At 44.3% G+C, this 19,814-nt stretch overlaps 1 protein-coding gene across 1 annotated transcript in view; it reads right to left on the reverse strand.

Moving 5' to 3' along the window:
• slf1 (SMC5-SMC6 complex localization factor 1) overlaps positions 1-19,814 on the reverse strand; it is a 69,641-nt gene that overhangs the window by 11,840 nt on the left and 37,987 nt on the right. Inside the window, exons 11-15 of the mRNA XM_055633334.1 lie at positions 17,188-17,347; positions 15,570-15,717; positions 14,308-14,453; positions 12,284-12,450; positions 7,522-7,604 (exon numbers count right to left, since the gene is read on the reverse strand). Of these exons, the coding sequence (XP_055489309.1) occupies positions 7,522-7,604; positions 12,284-12,450; positions 14,308-14,453; positions 15,570-15,717; positions 17,188-17,347 (704 nt within the window). The remainder of the gene's footprint in view (positions 1-7,521; positions 7,605-12,283; positions 12,451-14,307; positions 14,454-15,569; positions 15,718-17,187; positions 17,348-19,814) is intronic.

Genomic DNA, 19,814 nt, shown 5'->3' on the forward strand with positions numbered 1-19,814 from the left:
AGGGAGAGGTGAGGAAGGGAGTGAAGGAGGAGAGGGGGTGGGTAGAGAAGAGGGAGCATGAAGTGTGTGAGTGCGCGCATGTGATCACAGAACTATGTCAAAACGGCACACGATGACGCTAACATTTTTGCATCACCTTACTCACAATTGTCCTGTGGGGGTTTGTTTCAAGTTTCGTTCAGGTTGATATTTTATTTGGCATTTAAAACTTTACAAAATCCTGTTTGAGAAAGAAACACTGCAGTGGCAGATGGTGGCAACTAGCAGCTATGACATCACAATAGGATCTCATTTACATAAGCTGCCAATCAAAGCCACAATGTTGCTATCCCAGGACACAGAGTATCAGGGGAAGAAACTGCCAGCCTACTCCAGCACACGTGTGATTACAAAGCCACAGCAAAGTTTAATGGCCTTGTCGGTGGCATCTACATCACATTAATCACTTTAAAAAAAAGTTTACATGAGGGAGAGTAAAAAAAAATGAGTCGACCTGCACAGTTGGGGGCTATGGGTGAGTGGTGGAATATTGCAATGGGGGAACGGGTGAGTGGTGGCATCTTATGTTGGGGAACGGGCTGCGTTGGTGGATCAGGCCTCCCGTGGGGGGCAATGGGTGAGTGGTCGAATATTGCGTTGGGGGAACGGGTTGTGTTGGGGGTCCAGGCCTGTCGTGTGACAGGGACCCAATGGATCCCACTTGGTCTAGTAGATATCTATCTATCTATCTATCTATCTATCTATCTATCTATCTATCTATCTATCTATCTATCTATCTATCATATCCCTTATCTTATCATCATCTATATACTATTAAAACAGTGTGTGTGTGTATGTCAGATTCGGCCTTTGATGTACTTCCGGTGGCGCTGGTGCCAGCAGCCTCCACCTACAGCCCGGTATCTTTTTGTTTTTTTGTTTATTTAGTTATGTAAAAGTGTGTTTTTTTGTTTTTTTGGTGTTTTGATGTGGGAGAAGAGGCCACGGTGCGGGGGATACCGTCCTTCAGCAGCTTCCTGGTGAGGACGCGACTATTATTCGGGACAGCGCTGAAACATCGCGGGGCTGGCGATGCCTTACCGAGGGTCGCCGTCTGGAGCCCGGAGTGCTGGACCTGCTGCACCAACATCATGGAGCTGCGGTTTGCGGAGCTCCCAACGCGGGCGGCGCTGATGGACAGCGCGGGGTCCTGCGACTCTGCCCGGCTCAGCCTGCGGACTCAGGAGCTGCGGACTCCGGCGGCGGGAGGCGGCTGATCAGGAGGATGCTCACTGTCGGGGTTCGGCGTCAACGTTCCACCAGCCCGGCGTGAGGGCCTGAACATCAGGCCACCCGGGGCGACGACTGCGGGTGCTCGGAAGGCCCCGACCACGGAGGGGAGGCTGGCTGGACTATGGTGCCATCCTCACCTTGGTGCCATTTATGTTATGTTGTGTCGTGGACTTTCTGTGTTTGTGTTTTTTTTTTTAATTCAATTTCAATTTTATTTTTAATATGTTTTATTTATTTATTATTTATTTATTTTTTTGGTGATTTTTTTTATTTTTTATGATGCTGCCTGTAAGGGAAATTCATTTCGTTGTCTCAAATTGAGACAATGACAATAAATTTGAATACAATACAATACAATTGATTCCTTGGTCCACCAGCACCACACGCTGAATCTCCGCCATTTTTTCCATTTCGCCAGCTAATTCACTTTTACATTCACTCATGCACTCCTCAAAACATTTGAAGATGTTTATGTACACTCATTTTGTCGGCTCCTGCTGGCCAGCGATCATAATGGCTGCTGACGCCCGGCTCTGCTCGGAAAACGCCGACATTTTTCCCTACCGCTGGTGCCCGGCTTGGCTCTGTCACGCTGCCTCAAGCCAAACATCGGATCTTCAACCACTACTTTTCGCTCTCGGCCGAAAAGCAGCGGGCGAACAGCCAGCGTGACATAGTTGCAACGAAACATGCGAGGCCTCAGTCTCTGATGGGGCTGCTTTCACAGACTTTACCGTCAGTGGCAGGGACAACTTCGGATCCAGCAGCAGAGTGGCTCCGTTTATGCATTCATTCCACAGTGAGTTCAGTTCGGTAACAACACCCACCCCCCTCCCCCCCCCTCCCCCTCCCCATCTGAAGCACGTTCGCATCTGCACTTGTATCCTTTATAACTATAAAATTCTGATCTTGGATGTGTATTTATTTGTGTGATATTCGTGTGCGATTCACATCTCCTCGAAAACACGACTTGCTAACGGTGACGTTTTTACATATTCCGAAGGTGAGAAGGTAGCCCTGGCGGCCATTACTCCCTCTGGGAGAAGCCGACTATGGAGAGAGGATTCCTCTGTCGATCGCAGGGACTTGGGGAATCGTGACGCCTTTTCCTCGCTGGTGATCCGGATCCCACCTGGTCGTCACGGGGGACGACCTCCTCTCCGTCTTCCCTGCCCGATCGCCTGTCAAGCGGGTGGGTGGGCTTCCCTTCGCAGAAGCCACGATCGGCTGGCCCTCCGCTCCCTGGTGGGGAGGCTGCTGCTCTACGACCTGGGTAGGTGCTGCCTCTACCCGCTCCCCCTCCACACCTTCCCCCTCGCACTCTAACCCCTCCCTCCCTAACCCCCTCCTTCTCTGCCCTCCTTCCTTCTCTGCCACCCCTCCCTGCCCTCCCCCATCTGCCACCCCTCCCTTTCTGACCCCCCCTCCTTCTCTGCCCCTCACCCCCTCTCTGCTACGCTTCCCTTTCTGACCCCCCCTCCTTCTCTTCCCATCCCACTCTGCCCCCCCCCCCTCCCTTTATAGGGAGGGGTGAATATTGGGATCTATGGGTGAGTGGGGGGGTATTGCATTTGGGAACCAGCCGTCCCCTGTGACGCTGCATGCCCCTCATAATCTACCCCCCTCCATCTGTACTCCCCCTCTCTAGCCACGCCTGTGCAGTTGGGGGTTATGCGCGAGTGGATAGGGCGGGGCATGGGGTAAAAGGAGCAAATAAATAATAATATCAAGGGGGGGGGGGTTAGTGTGAGTGTGTGGGGTGGTTAGTATGTGTGTGATGCCGAAGTCTGATCTTGGATGCATTTGTGTGTGTGTGTGCGTGTGATCACATGTGTTTGAAAAAACGGTAAAATTATTACATATACCTGCAGAGTTTTATCCCGTGGAGTCTGAAATTGCCTCATTTAAAACATTCTGCATTATTTCTCGAGTTCTGAATCAAAATGGTCAAATATCTCAAATAACTTAGAAAATTAAACTGGGGATGGGAGAGGGAGGGAGAGGCGAGGGAGCGAGTGGGTGAGGAGAGGGGAAAGAAGAGGGAGGATGAAGAGGAGGGGGAGGGAGTGCTGGGCGATGATGGGAAATGAGCCTCGTCTGCACAGTTGGGGGCTACGGGTGAGTGGTGGAATATTGCGTTGTGGGAATGGGTTGCGTCGGGGGAAACGGTTGAGTGGTGGAATATTGCATGGGGGAACGGGGGCCAACGGATCCCACTTGGTCTTGTACTATTAAAAATGGGATGATTACCACCTTATTGGCTGGGCATTGTCATGCCATACCACAAAATCAGGCAAAAAGAACTTCTTACAATTTTAGAAAAGTGTTTGAGGTGCTATACTTTGTATTTTTTTTAAGAAAAGATAACAGCACAAAAACATGCCCTTCAGAACACTGTTCGTAGCGACTAACGATCACACGTTCACACTTACGCACCAAGGACAATTCCACTGGGTGGCACCGTCAGCGATGGCAGCCTCACCAACGGTCTGCCTGTCTTTTCATCTTTTTTGTTATTTTTAATGTGTTTTAAAAAGTTTGTGTTAATGTTCTCTGGTTTGTTTTATGTGGGGGGATAAGAGAGGGGAACTGGCCTGCAATCCTTTGCCTGGGATCGACTCTCCAGCCGCGGCCTGAACTTCGAGGAGCTCGCAGTCTCGGGTAGACTGGTTGTAGATCAATCACCATTGCTGATTTGATCCATGTCTGGTTTTGCTATTGCTGATCTTGTAGATCAATCACCATTGCCGATCGTAATCCACGTCGGGTTTCCACTATGCCACCTTGTGGAATGTGAGCAACCATGCTTTCAGTTTAAACTACGACTTCGAGTCTACAGTACCTATTTATACGATTACTGTATTTATTCTTATTAAAGTACATATTCTGAAGTTTTATGACTCAGTGTCAATAGTACTTTATACACTGATGTCGGGAAGCTCCAAAGCCACAGGATGTTCGACTAGCCTCGACCCGGGGTCCGATCGCCCGTTGTGGGGAGTGGAGATCCCGCCAATGCGGGAACTTGATTACCCCGAAGCGGGAGGCCTGACTGCCGACTACGGGAGTCAAGATCGTCCCGTCAACGGAAGGCTCGAGGCCCCCGACCGCGGGAGGACAACGAAGGGAAGAGATAGAACTTATATTTTGCCTTCCATCAGTGAGGAATGTGGTGGAGTCACTGTGGTGGATGTTTATTGTAAAATGTATTTTGCGTGTCTTGTTGCTTTTTATTGGTATGACTGCATGGCAAATCAAATTCCTCGTATGTTGCAAAACATACTAATAAAGTATGATTATGATTTACAGAAGCCAATTAACCGACAAATCTGCACGTCTTTAGAATGTGGGAGGTAACCGGGGCACCCAGACAAAACCCATGCAGTTACAGGAAAAACATAAAAAATCCATACGGACAGCACCCATGGTCAGGATCAAACCTACATCTCAGATGCTGTAAGGCAGCAAGTCTACCGCTGCGCCACTGTGCCGTTCTGTGATGCTGGTGTGACCTTAATAATGAAACCTTTGCTACTTTCCTTTATCGTGGCGACAAATCCTTAATGGGTCTAAATTACATAGAAACATAGAAAATAGGTGCAGGAGTAGGCTATTCGGCCCTTCGAGCCTGCACCGCCATTCAATACGATCATGGCTGATCATCCAACTCAGTATCCCGTACCTGCCTTCTCCCCATACCCCCTGATCCCTCTAGCCACAAGGGCCACATCTAACTCCCTCTTAAATATAGCCAATGAACTGGACTACCTTCTGTGGCAGAGAGTTCCAGAGATTCACCACTCTCTGCGTAGAAAATACCTTAAAATGAAACACTAAAAATTAACAATATCATGCAGTTTCTAAATAAACAAATTCTAATTATTTGATTTTAATATTGAAGGAAAACAAAGTATACTGGGATAGAGGAAAAGGGTTGGGTCAGGAAGAAAGGGGACTGGGTCGAGGGAGTACGATATGGCTGAAAATAAACTTTTATATGAGAGCTGGGCAATGCTGTATAAAAAGAAATCTGCTGGGGAAGTAGGAATTAATGTGGTGAATGGAATATGAACAGTTGAGCAGCTAATAGTACTGAAGCCTCATTGCTCCAGTGACCTACAGACATCCACATGGAGTTTGCACCCTCGTATGTTGTGGCCACATGATTTTCTCTTGGGTTCTAAATTGGTCACAGGCACGTTATTTACTTTTTTCACATTTCCTTCTCCTAATTTTGAATTTGTGATACTTTGAGATTGTGCCATTAAACCCAACCAAATAACAAACAAATCTGCTAGATTCAAGATCATTAAGTAGATCAAAATGTCAATCCCCATTAGTTTTAAAAATCTGAACAGAAGACATATGAAACTTGGGAACATTGCTCCTGAAACTGTCAAATATGGAATTATGAAAGTCTATTGTAGCACATCAAAGATCATGTTAAAATGGTCAAAATTCTTTCCTCCAAATTGTAATCCAAATTCAGATTAATGACAAGTGGAATCAAAATTGGTGGTAGCAAAAGGATACCATAGTTTCAATCTTAGAACCATTTTAGTAACATTTTTAGTACCTCGATAAAACTATTCATATTCTCCCCAAAATAGGATGCTATTTTAGATATAAAATAACTGGTCAAAAAAAAAATAATGAAGGTTAAGTAAGAATTATGCACATGCACAATACCTGAAATATCACATTTACATAAGTATTCAGACCCTTTGCTATGACACTCAAAATTGAGCTTAGGTTCATCCTGTTTCCATTGATTATCCTTGACATGTTTCTACAACTTGGAGTCCACCAGTGGTAAATTAAATTGATTGGACATGATTTGGAAAGGCACACACCTGTCTATATAAGGTCCCACAGTTGACAGTGCATGTCAGAGCAAAAACAAGCCATGAAGACGAAGGAATTATCCGTAGACCTCCAAGACAGGATTGTGTTGAGACACAGATCTGGGGAAGGGTATAAAACAATTTCTGCAGCGTTGCACGTCCAAAAGAGCACTGTCATTCTTAAATGAAAGAACTTTGGAACCACCAGGACTCTTCATAGAGCTGGCCGCCGGGCCAAACTGAGCAATCGGGGAAGATAGGCCTTGATCACGGAGGTTACCAAGAACCTGATGGTCACTCTGACAGAGCTCCAGAGTTCCTCTGTGGAGATGGGAAAACCTTCCAGAAGGCCAACTATATTTGCTGCACTCCACCAATCAGGCCTTTATGGTAGAGTGGCCAGATGGAAGCCATTCAGTAAAAGGCACATGGCAGCCCGCTTGGTTTGCCAAAAGACATGAGAAACAAGATTATCTGGTCTGATGAAACCAAGATTGAATTATTTGGCCTGAATGCCAAGCGTCACGCCTGGAGGAAACCAGGCACAGCTCATCACCTGGTCAATACCATACCTACGGTTATACATGGTGGTGGCAGCATCATGCTGTGGGGATGATTTTCAGCGGCAGGAGCAGGGAGACTAGTCAGGATCGAGGGGAAGATGAACGGAGCAAAGTACAGAGAGATCTTGATGGAAACCTGCTCCAGAGCATTGTGGACCTCAGACTGGGGCAGAGGTTCGCCTTCCAACAGGACAACGTCCCTAAGCACACAGCCAAGACAACGCAGGAATGGCTTCGTGACAAGTCTGAGAATGTCCTCGAGTGGCCCAGCCAGAGTCCGGACTTGAACCCGATCGAAAATCTCTGGAGGGACCTGAAAATAGCTGTGCATCAAAGCTCCCCATCCAACCTGACAGACCTTGAGAGAATCTGGAGAGAAGAATGGAGAAATGACCCAAATACAGGTGTGCCAAGCTTGCAGCGTCATACCCAAGAAGACTTGAGGCTATAATCGCTGCCAAAGATGCCTCAACAAAGTACTGAGTAAAGGGTCTGAATACTTATGTAAATGTGATATTTCAGTTATTTATTTTTAATAACTTTGCATAAATTTCTAAACACCTGTTTTCGCTTCTTCATTCTGGGGTATTGTGTGTAGATTGATGATAAAAAAAATGAATTTAATCCATTTTAAAATAAGGCTGTAACGTAACAAAATGTGGAAAAAGTAAAGGGGTCTGAATACTTTCTGAATGTACTGTACACATGTCGAGACCTTTATTACAACAATTCCCTTTTAGTTGTATGATTTAGATTGTGATGTTTGGATAAAATGCAGCTGTGATTCCCTCAGGTCTAAAGGGTCGGATGATAAATTTATACATCAACTATTGAATTCTTACCTTTTATGCTCTTTATCTTATTAGATTCAATTTTTGTTTCCAAACAATTAACCTTCTTTGTTGATAATGGAAGATGTGGCTCCCTAATATATTAAAAAAAAAACACAAAATGTCACAATATACTAAAATACATACACGGAAAGAGGATTGTAGACAATAGGTGCAGGAGTAGGCAGACACAAAAAGGCATGATCAGTATAAATGGATTGATTCAGCTAAATATTTTAATTTCCTGATGTTAATGACAGCATATAAATGATTGAAAGTAATCAATGGGCTTTTAACCCAACTCTTAGGACAAGACTGACTGATTTGAGCCTGCTAATGGATTATTTCCGATAGACACAAAATGCTGGAGTAACACAGCGGGACAGACAGCATCTCTGGAGAGAAGGAATGGGTGACGTTTTGGGTAGGGACCCTTCTTCAGACTGAAGAATGGTCTTGACCCGAAACGTCATCCATTCCTTTCTCCAGAGATGCTGCCTGTCCCATTGAGTTACTCCAGCATTTTGTGTCTATCTTCGATTTAAACCAGCATCTACACGTCAGGTTTTAACTGTAAGAATTAGAATTATTTTCTGATACAAATTGAAATATTCATTTACAAAACCAGCAAAAATTATCAGCAGGAGCTGACATTAACAAGGAATGGAAAGGTTCAGGCATGGAGGCTGTGGGGCTACAGCAAGATAAAGGTCCATGTGTTTGCACAGGTTCATGTCAGGTCAATAGACAATAGGAGCAGGAGTAGGTAATTCGGCCCTTCGAGCCAGCACCGCCATTCAATGTGATCATGGCTGATCATTCCCAGTCAGTATCCCCGTTCCTGCCTTCTCCCCATATCCACTGACTCTGCTATCTTTAAGAGCCCTCTTGAATGTATCCAGAGAACGGCCTCCACCGCCCTCTGAGGCAGATAATTCCACAGACTCACAACTCTCTGTGTGAAATAGCGTTTCCTCATCTCCGTTCTAAATGGCTTACTCCCAATTCTTAAACTGTGGCTCCTGGTTCTGGACTCCCCCAACATCGGGAACATGTTTCCTGCCTCTAGCATGTCCAAACCCTTAATAATCTTGTATGTTTCTATGAGATCCCCTCTCATCCTTCTAAATTCCAGAGTATACAAGCCCAACCACACCTTGCTCGCTGCACTCACTCAATAGCAACAATGCCCTTCCTCAAATAAGGGACCAAAACGGCACACTATACTCCAAGTGTGGTCTCACTGGGGCCAGAAACAACTGCAGAAGGACCTCTTTGCTCCTATACTCAACTCCTCTTTTATAAAGGCTAACATGCCATTTGCTTTCTTCACTGCCTGCTGTACCTCCATGCTTACCATCAGTGACTGATGAAAAGGACCCCCAGATCCCATTGTACTTCCCCTTTTCCCAACTTGACACCATTTACCATATAACCATATAACAATTACAGCACGGAAAAAGGCCATCTCGACCCTTCTAGTCCGTGCCGAACACATAATCTCCCCTAATCCCATATACCTGCGCTCAGACCATAACCCTCCATTCCCTTCCCATCCAATATAACTATCCAATTTATTTTTAAATAATAAAAACGAACCTGCCACCTTCACTGGAAGCTCATTCCACACAGATACCACTCTCTGAGTAAAGAAGTTCCCCCTCATGTTACCCCTAAACTTCCCTTAATTCTCATGTCATGTCCCCTTGTTTGAATCTTCCCTACTCTCAGTGGGAAAAGCTTTTCCACGTCAACTCTGTCTATCCCTCTCATCATTTTAAAAACCTCTATCAAGTCCCCCCTTAACCTTCTGCGCTCCAAAGAATAAAGCCCTAACTTGTTCTATATTTAGATAATAATAATAATCTGCCTTCCTGTTTTTGCTACTAAAGTGGATAGCCTCGCATTTATCCAGATTAAACTGCATCTGCCATGCATCTGCCCACTCACCCAACCTGTCCAAGTCACCCTGCATTCTCTTAGCATCCTCCTCACAGTTCACACTGCCACCCCGCTTTGTGTCATCTGTAAATTTGTTAATGTTATTTTGAATCCCTTCATCTAAATCATTGATGTATATTGTAAATATATTGTACCTCGGGTATACCAGCCTCAGGAGGCAAATATATTGATCCAAACTGGAAACTGACCACAGCAGCAGCACATAGAAAATAAGTGCAGGAGTAAGCCATTTCGCCCTTGAGCCATTACTGATCATCCAGAATGAGTACCCTGTTTCTGCTTTCTCCCCATATCCCTTGATTCCATTAGCCCCAAGAGCTATATCTAACTTTCTCTTGAATACATCCAGTGAATTTGCCTCCACTGCCTTCTGTGGCAGAGAATTCCACAGATCATAACTCTCTGGGTGAAAAATGTTTCCTCATCCGAGTCCTAAATGGCCTAACTCTTATTCTTAAACTGTAACCCCTGGTTCTGGACCAAGTATATAAACATTTTTAAAGTAATTAAAAAAATCATTTTTACAAAGAGATCCTTCAAATACTGTAGAACGGGTGCATACACAGTATTTCATGAAGTTTCATCGGAGTGGCGGCGCGGCTCTGGCTGCAGCGGCTTACCGGCAGTCCCGTTGTCTTTGTGTTTTTTATGTTGTTTATTTTGTTTGGTTAGTCTAGTTTTTTGGTTTTAGCTTGTGTTTTTGGGGGGGGGGTTGAAACGGGGTTTGCAGTCTCTCCCTGCGGGGGAATACGACCTTTTTGTCGTATTCCCCTTCTCTGCCTCCGTCTGTGCTGAGGCCTAATGGAGCTGACGACCTCGAGGCTCCGGAGGCAGAGCACCGTCAGGACTCGCCCTGAGCTCGCTCCCGTGGGGGTGGTCCGGCTCAGGGCTGGAAAAGGTTGGGACGCTCCCGTGAGGGCGGCCAGCCCGAGGGTGGAACGAGGCTCCCGTCGGAGCGGCCGAGCTCGGGAAGGTGCGGCGCTGGCAGCCCGAGGGAGGTTCGGCGCGCAAGTCGGGGCAGCCCAGCCCGGGGAAGAAGCGACGCCCAAGTCGGGGCGGCCCGGTCCGGGGGAGGTTTGGCGCCCAAGCCCGAGGCTGAAGACGGCGCAGTACTCACGTGAGGGTGGCTGGGACGGTGTTCTGGCGGCGGTGGCCTGAGTCCGGGGTTCGGCCGCGGGCCAGCAGCTGCTTCTGCAGGACTGGTGGGCGTCAGCTTCAACCACCCCGGGCCGCGGTGTTTGAGCCGCGGGACTGTTCTTAACATCGCCGGGGGGGGGGGGGGGGGGGGGGGTATCGCCCCAGCGCAGAGGGAGAAGAGGAGGGAAGAGACTGCAGACCTAAGACTTTTGCCTCCATCACAGTGAGGCGATGCTGGGTGGACTCACTGTGGTGGATGTTAATATGTGTTTATTGTTGTTTTATTGTTGTTTTATTGTATGGTATTATATGTATGACTGCTGCAATTTCGTTCAGACTTCGGTCTGAATGACAATAAAAGGCTATCTATCTATCTATCTATCTAAGTTATTAAAAAGATCAATGCAAGAATCAAACTATCCAGGTGGTTAGGCAGCATCTGTGGAAAAAGTGCTAATGTCACTGGTAGATTAACTGTTTTCCACTCCCTCCTTCTGCAGATGTTAACCAATTTGAGGATTTCCATTTTATATTTCCAGATTCTGTAGGCTTTCTTTTTGTTTTTCCACACTAAGTACTTCGTGGGTTGGATTCCAGCCCATCAGATCCAAATGCAATATAAATCAGCATTTCCCACCTCCCCCAAATCAGTCTGAAAAAGGGTCTCGACCTGAAACATCACCATCTATGTTCGCAAGGGATGCTCGCTGACCCACTGAGTTAATCCAGCACTGTCTTTTTTGTAAATTAACAACTGCAGTTCTGGGTTTCGAAATCAGCATGTAGTATGTTGACAATGACAATATTTTTCTAGTAAAGTTTATTTGAAATTAAACAGTTTGAAATCGATAAACTTTTCATACTATTCTTACAACTAAATACAGCACATATCCAATCATTAAGGGCCTGTCCCACTTGGACGACCTAATACACGAGTTTATAAGACCCTAAACGAGTTGGAAAAAAAATGTCAAGGTCGTGTTGACTCGCCGAAGTAAAAGACCTCCTACGACTATGTCTACGACCTCCTACGACTATGTCTACGACCTCCTACGATCCCCCTCGACCTCAGTCTTCCACACCTAAGACCAACTACAACTAGTTACGAATGGAAAATAATCACATGATAAATTATGTCATGTTTGCTTTTTTTCTCTCGGGCCAGTTACTGACCTACGACTAACCACAACTACCATCACGACCTACCTACGAGTAAAATGTGTTGATTTTATCCATGCCGACCTTTTTTTTTTAACTTGTGGACATCTTGTATCAGGCTGGAAAAAACGCCGCGACCTATGAGGCCACGAGTGCGCAGAGACCACTCACGAGCACGAGGAAGAGTTACGAAGACCTCCTACGACCTTGTGGCGACCATGCTGCGAGTACAAGTCAAGGGCAAACTCGGCAGAGGTCGCCAATTAGGTCATGAAAGTGGGACAGGGGCTTTACTAGATACAAGAAACTTAAGCACACAGAACTAATGTTTGAACATATCAATATTCATGTTTTGTACATTTGATGCCAAGCCATCAAATTTAAAAAAAAATGGCTTTCTGGCACCGACTTCAAATAGCTGGCAACAAAATACAGGTCACCAAAGGGCCAAGCCATTTCAGTTCAACTATTTTCCCAGAAGTCATTTTAAACCAGTGATGTTGTAAGAATTACTCACGTTGGAACAGCCTGTGCATCCACTTGCTTCTGCATGTCTCCAGTTAAAGTAACTGATGGCCTCAAAGGTTCAGGCCAAGGCCACTGTCCCATCTTCTTTCTCTTGGGGACCTTCATCACATTACTACAACTTCCCATCCTCCCCAGGGCCATTAAATACGAAGAGATCTATCAGAACAGGAAAGTTCATTCAAGGGAGGTTTACAGCCAACTCCCCTCAGTGGGAATCAAATGTCAACTGTACCAAGTCAGTCACTACAGATCTAATTAAGGTTGCATCCAGGAGGTACCATTGTATTTGCCATAGAAATAAAAGCATTTCAATAGCAAATTTGGCTGTTCCAATATTACATGTTTCACTAGTTAACATTACTGACTCTGACAATAAAAAATACTATAACATTAAATTTAAGTAATATTGTAACTAATGCCAAGTAATGGGAAGTAAAGATTTGTTGCTTCTATTTATGTTAAATGTTAAAAAGTTAATCAAGCAGTGCTATAAAATAATTACTGTTAGCTTGAGAATGGTGATATTTTCAGTTCCAAATAAACATCAAAATTTTAAACACATTTTATAGTCAGTGAACAATACAATAAAACTTCAAATAATTTCAGGCTGCAAACATTAAACGGATTAAATGAGAAGACAACAAAAAAAAAGATACCAATGAGAAGTAACATGCATTGCGCCCGGTATAAATAGCCAAGATTTCTCTTCCAGATATAAAAAAAAGGCAAAACCAAATAATTAAAAATGGTAGTTATTGTTACCATTTTCCTGGATTATACAGAAATTCGAAGTTTTATCACCTTTGTTATTTGCACCATGTTCTCACCCTCATGATTCCTAACTCTTCCCTTACTAGACTGTCCCCATCTCAGAGGCCAGATTGATAACCAATATCTATTGCAAGCCCACAGACTTCCCAGGTATATACCACGCGCACATACACCTCATACCACCTTGTTTTCTGAGAGGAAATATATTGGATTTACTTTGTTTCTTCAGCTCGATTGTAACTGTTCTGGTGACGCATTCTAATCCAATATTTCTGATATGTTCATTTATCTTTACTCAAGCCTTCCCTGGGCTCTCAATTATATTTGTTCCATATCCCACAGTTCTGCTTTCACCTACAAAACTAGTATTGGGCTCCTTTGTCCTCACCTTCCTTCCCACCAGTCTCTACATTCAACAGATCAGCTCGTCTTTCTCATCACACAATGCGATGCCACCATCATTCCCTCTCCTTGGATTTCACCATTCAGAAAGAACCATTTCTTCACATCTCTTGTCCACCCTTTCATCACCAACGTTCACTTTAAAAAAAAAATCATGGCACTTTCCCCAGTCTCCAGCCATTTCCCCCCACTACCATAGAAAGACTCAAGCACACTTTCCAGCTGAAACGGCAATTGAAATGCACTTCTTCCAATTTAGCACAGTACATGATGGTGACCATATGATCTCCTCCACAATAGAGAAATTAAATGCAGTTAGACACAAAATGCTGGAATAACTCAACGGGACAGGCAGCATCACTAGAGAGAAGGAATGGGTGATGATTTGGGTCGAGGCCTTCCCTCAGACCCGAGTCGTCACTCATTCCTTCTCTCTAGAGATGCTGCCTGTCCTGCTGAGTTACTCCAGCATGTTGTGTCTACCTTTGATTAAAACCAGCATCTGCAGTTCTTTCCTACCTAGAAATTAAATGCAGGTTTGCTGAACATCTCGTTAAGTCTGCAAGATGACGAAGCTACCAGCTGTCTTACCATTTTAATTAACCATTCCACTCTGTTGTCTTTCTTTGGTTTCTTACAATGTTCTAATGAAAGCTCAAGCAACTAGAAACAGCAAACCAGGTGGTATTAAAGACTTCAGAATGTAATAAGTTCAACACTTTCAGATAAGCAGCCAAAATTGATCAGTTCTTATGAAGAGTTATTAACTTGTAAAGCTCTCTCCATAGATGCTTCCCAAGTAGTTGCAGCAATTTTTCTATTTTGGTAACAAATACTCACAATTTGTTTGAGCGAGAAAGATGTCTCAGTGATTTCAGTGCCAATATTGAAGCATACCCGCTTATAAATGCCATGTGCAATGAACATTTGCAGCCAAGGTGATGGTGTCAATTTAAACATCATCTCAATTTCCTCTTGATTGTAATCTGAAAGAACAAAGTTGATTATTTCGGATTGTTTTGTTTGAATACGCATACAATTCTCTCAAACCAAGGACCGCTGTTTACCATTCCAACATTTAGCAGTATTTTTCTTTGAAGTTGTCGACTCCAAGAATCCTGCTGAAGCCATGAACAACAGGAATTAACAAGCTGTCCTTTGGCCAAAACCGTGACACATTTTCAGTTTCTCTTTCCTTTTTAAAGACCTCTCCAAAATAACTGACCATCTTTATCATTTCTAGGTTTCACCAAAATAGTATTTCTGCCTTTGCCACAAGTCTGATATTGATCTTAACAAAAATCACAAATGAGAGCCATTGTCACTATGATAGAAATATTCATTGTTCTATCCCTGGTGTTTGAGATAACTGATCACTCTTAACACATAGGAAGAACAAATGAGCCAGGGAAGGCCTCGACCCAAAACATCACCCATCCAAAAGGACCACAAATGATCCTTTTTTTATATAGTTATAACCAGATTACCACCTTCAGTGGCTTATCGCTCACCATCACCTCTGATATAATTCAAAATTCTAGATTAAACAAAAATGTACACACTGCCCTTCAGTGTGAACTCCTGGAAAGTGGCAGATATCTACCACAATCACTACTTCTCTTGGCCAACCCACTGTTGATTTCCATATTATTTGACATCAATAAGACTGTGCTGAAGATTCATCAGTTACATTTCAGCCAAATATAGTTTTTCAAAAGCAATGCTCTGCAAGGACTGACTCTTTAACTGGCATCTGTAGGAAACAAAACCATTTTGTTCAAAATCCTGGCAGAAATGCATCCTCAAAATAAGCTTCAACTCATATGCTATAACAAAGACCACCTTGGTATGGTTCAGCACATCATGTCTGAAATCTGCAATCATGCTTTTTTAAATTTGACTTTTCCAATAAACTGGCTAGGTTTCCTATTCATAAAGCTAACCAAGAGTCACCCACAATATTTAGTTATGTGGCTTGGTTTCAAGTTATTTGCAACATTATTGGGAATTATCTTACAATATTATTAGACAGAAAAAGCTGAAATACGGAAAATAAATTCAGAATTAGTATTCAGAGTTTGTAAAGGAAATTGTGTCATCACCTTGACAACATACAGGAATGTAAAATTGTAAATCATCCCAAGTACGACCAGATAAGGATTTTCCATGTAATCTGTTTAACAGAAGTCGATATTCCACAACAATTCCCAATATGCCATGCAAGATGTAGGCTGTATCATAGCATGCTTTCTGAAGAGGAATATCAGAATAAAATGTTTAACGCAAATTTTACAAATAAAGTAACTAACAAAAGCAAGGCCACAAAAAATTAAAGTGTCATGTTAAAATAATTATAGCAATAATATTGTTCACCATATACATACAAATTGCTACTAGGCAAATAAAAAAGACAGGGACAATGGTCCAGTCCCACAATAGCAGAAGGCAATCTACTATTTAGTATCTCTAAATACATAAGCCAAAATATACCATTTATTGTAAAATAAGTATTAGATAAATTAACAGGACCAAGAGCCAATTCAATCCCCAATCTATCAATTGGTAATAAGGTACTTAGAAATAGGATCAAACAAAGTCAACATAGATTTTTGATAGCCAGAGCTACAAGTGCTCTCAATATATTATCTGTGAATTGGATGAGGTGATCAAGTGCAATATTTTCAACATGTCAGGTGCAATTTTGGGAAGAGAAAAAGATGTATAGGCCCCGAGGCGCTATAGACAATTTAAGTGAACAGCAGATGTAATATCATGGTGGGGGAAAAAAGAGGCAGGGATGTCCAATTAGGCTGGGTTAAAAAAACTCATTACTTTTTCCAAATTGTTGAGATCAAAAAGGAGACTTTTTCCACCATTCAATTCAAGTCAACATAAGATACAGAAAACAATTAGGAAGGTAGAAGGTATCTTGACATTTTCTTGCAGGAGTATTCGCGTAGAAGAATAGAGACATGTTGTTCCAATTATACAGGATCTTGCGGAGGCTGCATTCAGAATATGGTGTACAGTTTGGTCTCCTTACCCAAGTATATACTTGCGACAGGAGTATTGCAAAGGTTGATTTGTGATACGAGGAGAGATTTTTTAAAACAGCACAGGTGTAGGGATGATATTTCCTCTGGCTTGCATGTTTAGACTCAAGCTCAACATTCTCAAAATAAAGGATCAGCAATTCAGGACAGGATAGTTAATCTATGGAATTCTCTGTGTTAACAGGCTGTGGAGATTTAGTCACCAAATATGTTCAGGATAGATCAGATTTTTTTTTAGATATTAATCAAGGAATATGGGTTTAGTGCATGGCGAGTTAACAAATGATCTTACAACATGGTAAAACAGGCAAGATTTTCTAACATATTCCATTCTGCTTCTTTTGAGAAATAATAAATAACAATAAATTACAGTGACTACTGAGAGCCAATTGTTTCAAAATAAAAAGGCTTTGAACCAGAACCTAATCCAAAGACCCCTAAATATGCTGTTCATCATGACGCATACCAACCAGAACTTTCATTACATAATATTGCTATTGAAATAATTTGACTAAAATGATAAATTCAAATTGTCTTTAACTTCTTATTCTCTACATTTATACAACATATCCAATTTGTCTATTTACATGCAAGTGGCCAATATTCAGAATATAATACTACTTGCAAACCAAGCTACAAGTTATTTGTTTTGATCAATTTTACTTACATCAGTTGGTTTCCTAACCAGTGCTCCGGTTGCTTGAAGAACACAATCCAGTAAAACAACTACTGAATTAGTCATTGCATCAGAGTATTCCAGGAAAATATTTGCAAGGACAGAGTGAGGGATGACAAGACAACCACCACTCTTTGTATTTTCAGAACAGCTATTACACAGCATAAAATAAAAAATAGTTATAATCTTAACTGCTGTAGCAATTTTAAAAAATAGATATAAAGAAAAATCTTAATCATATTTGAGTCCTTTTTTAGACCAATTGACATGGGTATTATTCAAACAGTCATTATGGTTGTTATTATAGCCATAGCAAGGCGACAAAATCTCAATTGTCATTACTTTGTTGCCACCCTTTATCAAAAGAAACAGGAAAGAACACCTTCAGCTTTATACTTTTAGTTCTTACGAGACCAAGTGGGACCCGTTGGGTCCCGTTTCCCCAAGGCAACATTCCACTAATCACCCATAGACCCCAACTACGCAGGTGCGGTTGAGAGGTCCCCGCTGTGACGCGAGTCACGGCAACCCTCCCCCATCTGCACCTTGCCATCTACCCCTATCCTCCTCCATTCCCTCATCCCCAGCACTCCCTCCCCTGCTCGTCATCCTCCCTCTTCTTTCCCCTCCCCCACTCCTTCCCTCCCCTTTCCTCTATCCTCAGTCAACACCTGCCTCCCTCCATAACCCCTCTCCCCTCCCTACCCCTCTCCTCGCCCTCTATACCCCTGCTCCCTCACTCCTCACCTCCCCTCTATCCCACTCTCCAACTCTCCCTCCTCACCTCCCCTACTTCCCTTCTCTCCCTCTATCGTGTACCGTTTTGGCGTAGTTTCAGGATCACATACACACACACATAGAAACAAACAAGATGAGAGTTTCAGTAATATAATAATAGAAAGATGGTAATCAACTCAATTGCTTATGCAAAGTACAGGTGCACAACCTTTTATCCGACAGCCTTGGGACCAGACACTTTTCGTAATTCGTAATTTGTCGGCCTTCGGAATGGAAATTTTTTAGCGTAGATTTTAATGGCTGGCTCAGTGGTAGAGTGCTCGGCTCATATCCGCAAGGTCGCGAGTTTGCGCCTCGATCCCGGCAGTTCCTCGGTCGCGAGTTTGAGTCTTCAATGTAGTTTTTTCTTGCAGAATAAATGTCTGTATGAAATGCAGTGTGTTGAATGAATTCCTGAATTTGTAAATGTGACCGCAGCATTGAATCACCTCTCGCACTCATGTCACCCTAGCGGGGCTACATGCCCTTAGGCGGCCTAAGGCGACATTTTCACACTCTTATATCCGTGTGCAGCAGAGGCGACGTGCGTTTGGCGCCAAACGTGAGCTTTGGTGTGCAGACGACATCCTGGAAAAAATGTCCGGTTTCTTCCAGGTAGGCGATATACCCTCCCGGGCAATATACCCTCCACTTCTCTTTTATGAAGGGGATTTAGTTCCCCTTTCTTCCAGGACCGACCGGAGGTTCCGCTGTCACTTCTGCGGGCCACCCTCGGTGAACGCTCACTCAACTTTGTCTTGGGATTCCTACTCTCCCGCGCAATGTACCCTCACCTTCTCTTTTATGAATGGGGATTTAGTTCCCCTTTCGTCGAGGACCGACCGGAGGTTCCGCTGTCACCTCTGTGGGCTGCCCTCGGTGAACGTCCTGTCTCCCTGTCCCTGGGATAGCAGGGGGCGATCAAACAGCACAATACCCCCCTCCCCCTCCAACTCCAGAGGAATCCGCTCCCCGATGGGCCGCGACGGCGACAAGTGGCAGTTCGCCCACAGCCCGAGCTGCGCCACCCCAAGAACAAGACGTACCTTGCACACCATCAGCTTCTGCCCCTACGGGGAGCATGTTCTTCTGGAGTTGGAGCGGGGCTGGGCTGGAGTTGCTGATCTGGGATCTCTGTGCTTGCAGTGGGCCTGGGGGTCGGTGTCCCGATGAGGGGGCACAGCTCGGGCTGTGGGCGAACTGCCACTTGTCGCCGTAGCGGCCCATCGTGGAGCAGCTTCTGGTGGTCCTGATGTCTCCCGCTAGTTTGCAGTTTTCCTCTGGAGTTGGAACGGGGCTGGGCTGCTGCTGGCTGTGGGTCTCTGGGATCTCCATGCTTGCAGTGGGCCTGGGGGTCGGTGTCCCGTTGGTCCTGACGTCTCTGGTGATTGGCATTGTATGCTGGCATCGCCGACGTGAAGACAGTGCAAAGCCCCCGCGCCGGAGCAATGGGCGGGGAGCTGGAGAGGGGAGGGAAGGGGTCACACACATGGCCGGGAAGCAGAGGGGTGTAGGTGGGGTGAAATTGAAGGGAGCGACAATCTGCTGCTCCCTGCCCGCTGAGTTAAAAAGTTCCCACGCAAGACTCACGAGACACTGTGTATCGTGAGTCTACCGTGGGAACTTTTTAACTCAGCGGGCAGACAGCAGCATATTGTCAATTATTAACCCTCCCGCGCAATATACCCTCACCTTCTCTTTTATGAATGGGGATTTAGTTCCCCTTTCTTCGAGGACCGACCGGAGGTTCCGCTGTCACCTCTGCAGGCCGCCCTCGGTGAACGTTTTCAAGGACCTTTCTTCAAGGACTGAAAAAATGTCCGCTATTCGGAGGTTTTCGT

Source organism: Leucoraja erinacea, chromosome 3, assembly GCF_028641065.1.
Source record: "Leucoraja erinacea ecotype New England chromosome 3, Leri_hhj_1, whole genome shotgun sequence".
Classification (NCBI taxonomy): Eukaryota; Metazoa; Chordata; class Chondrichthyes; order Rajiformes; family Rajidae; genus Leucoraja; species Leucoraja erinaceus.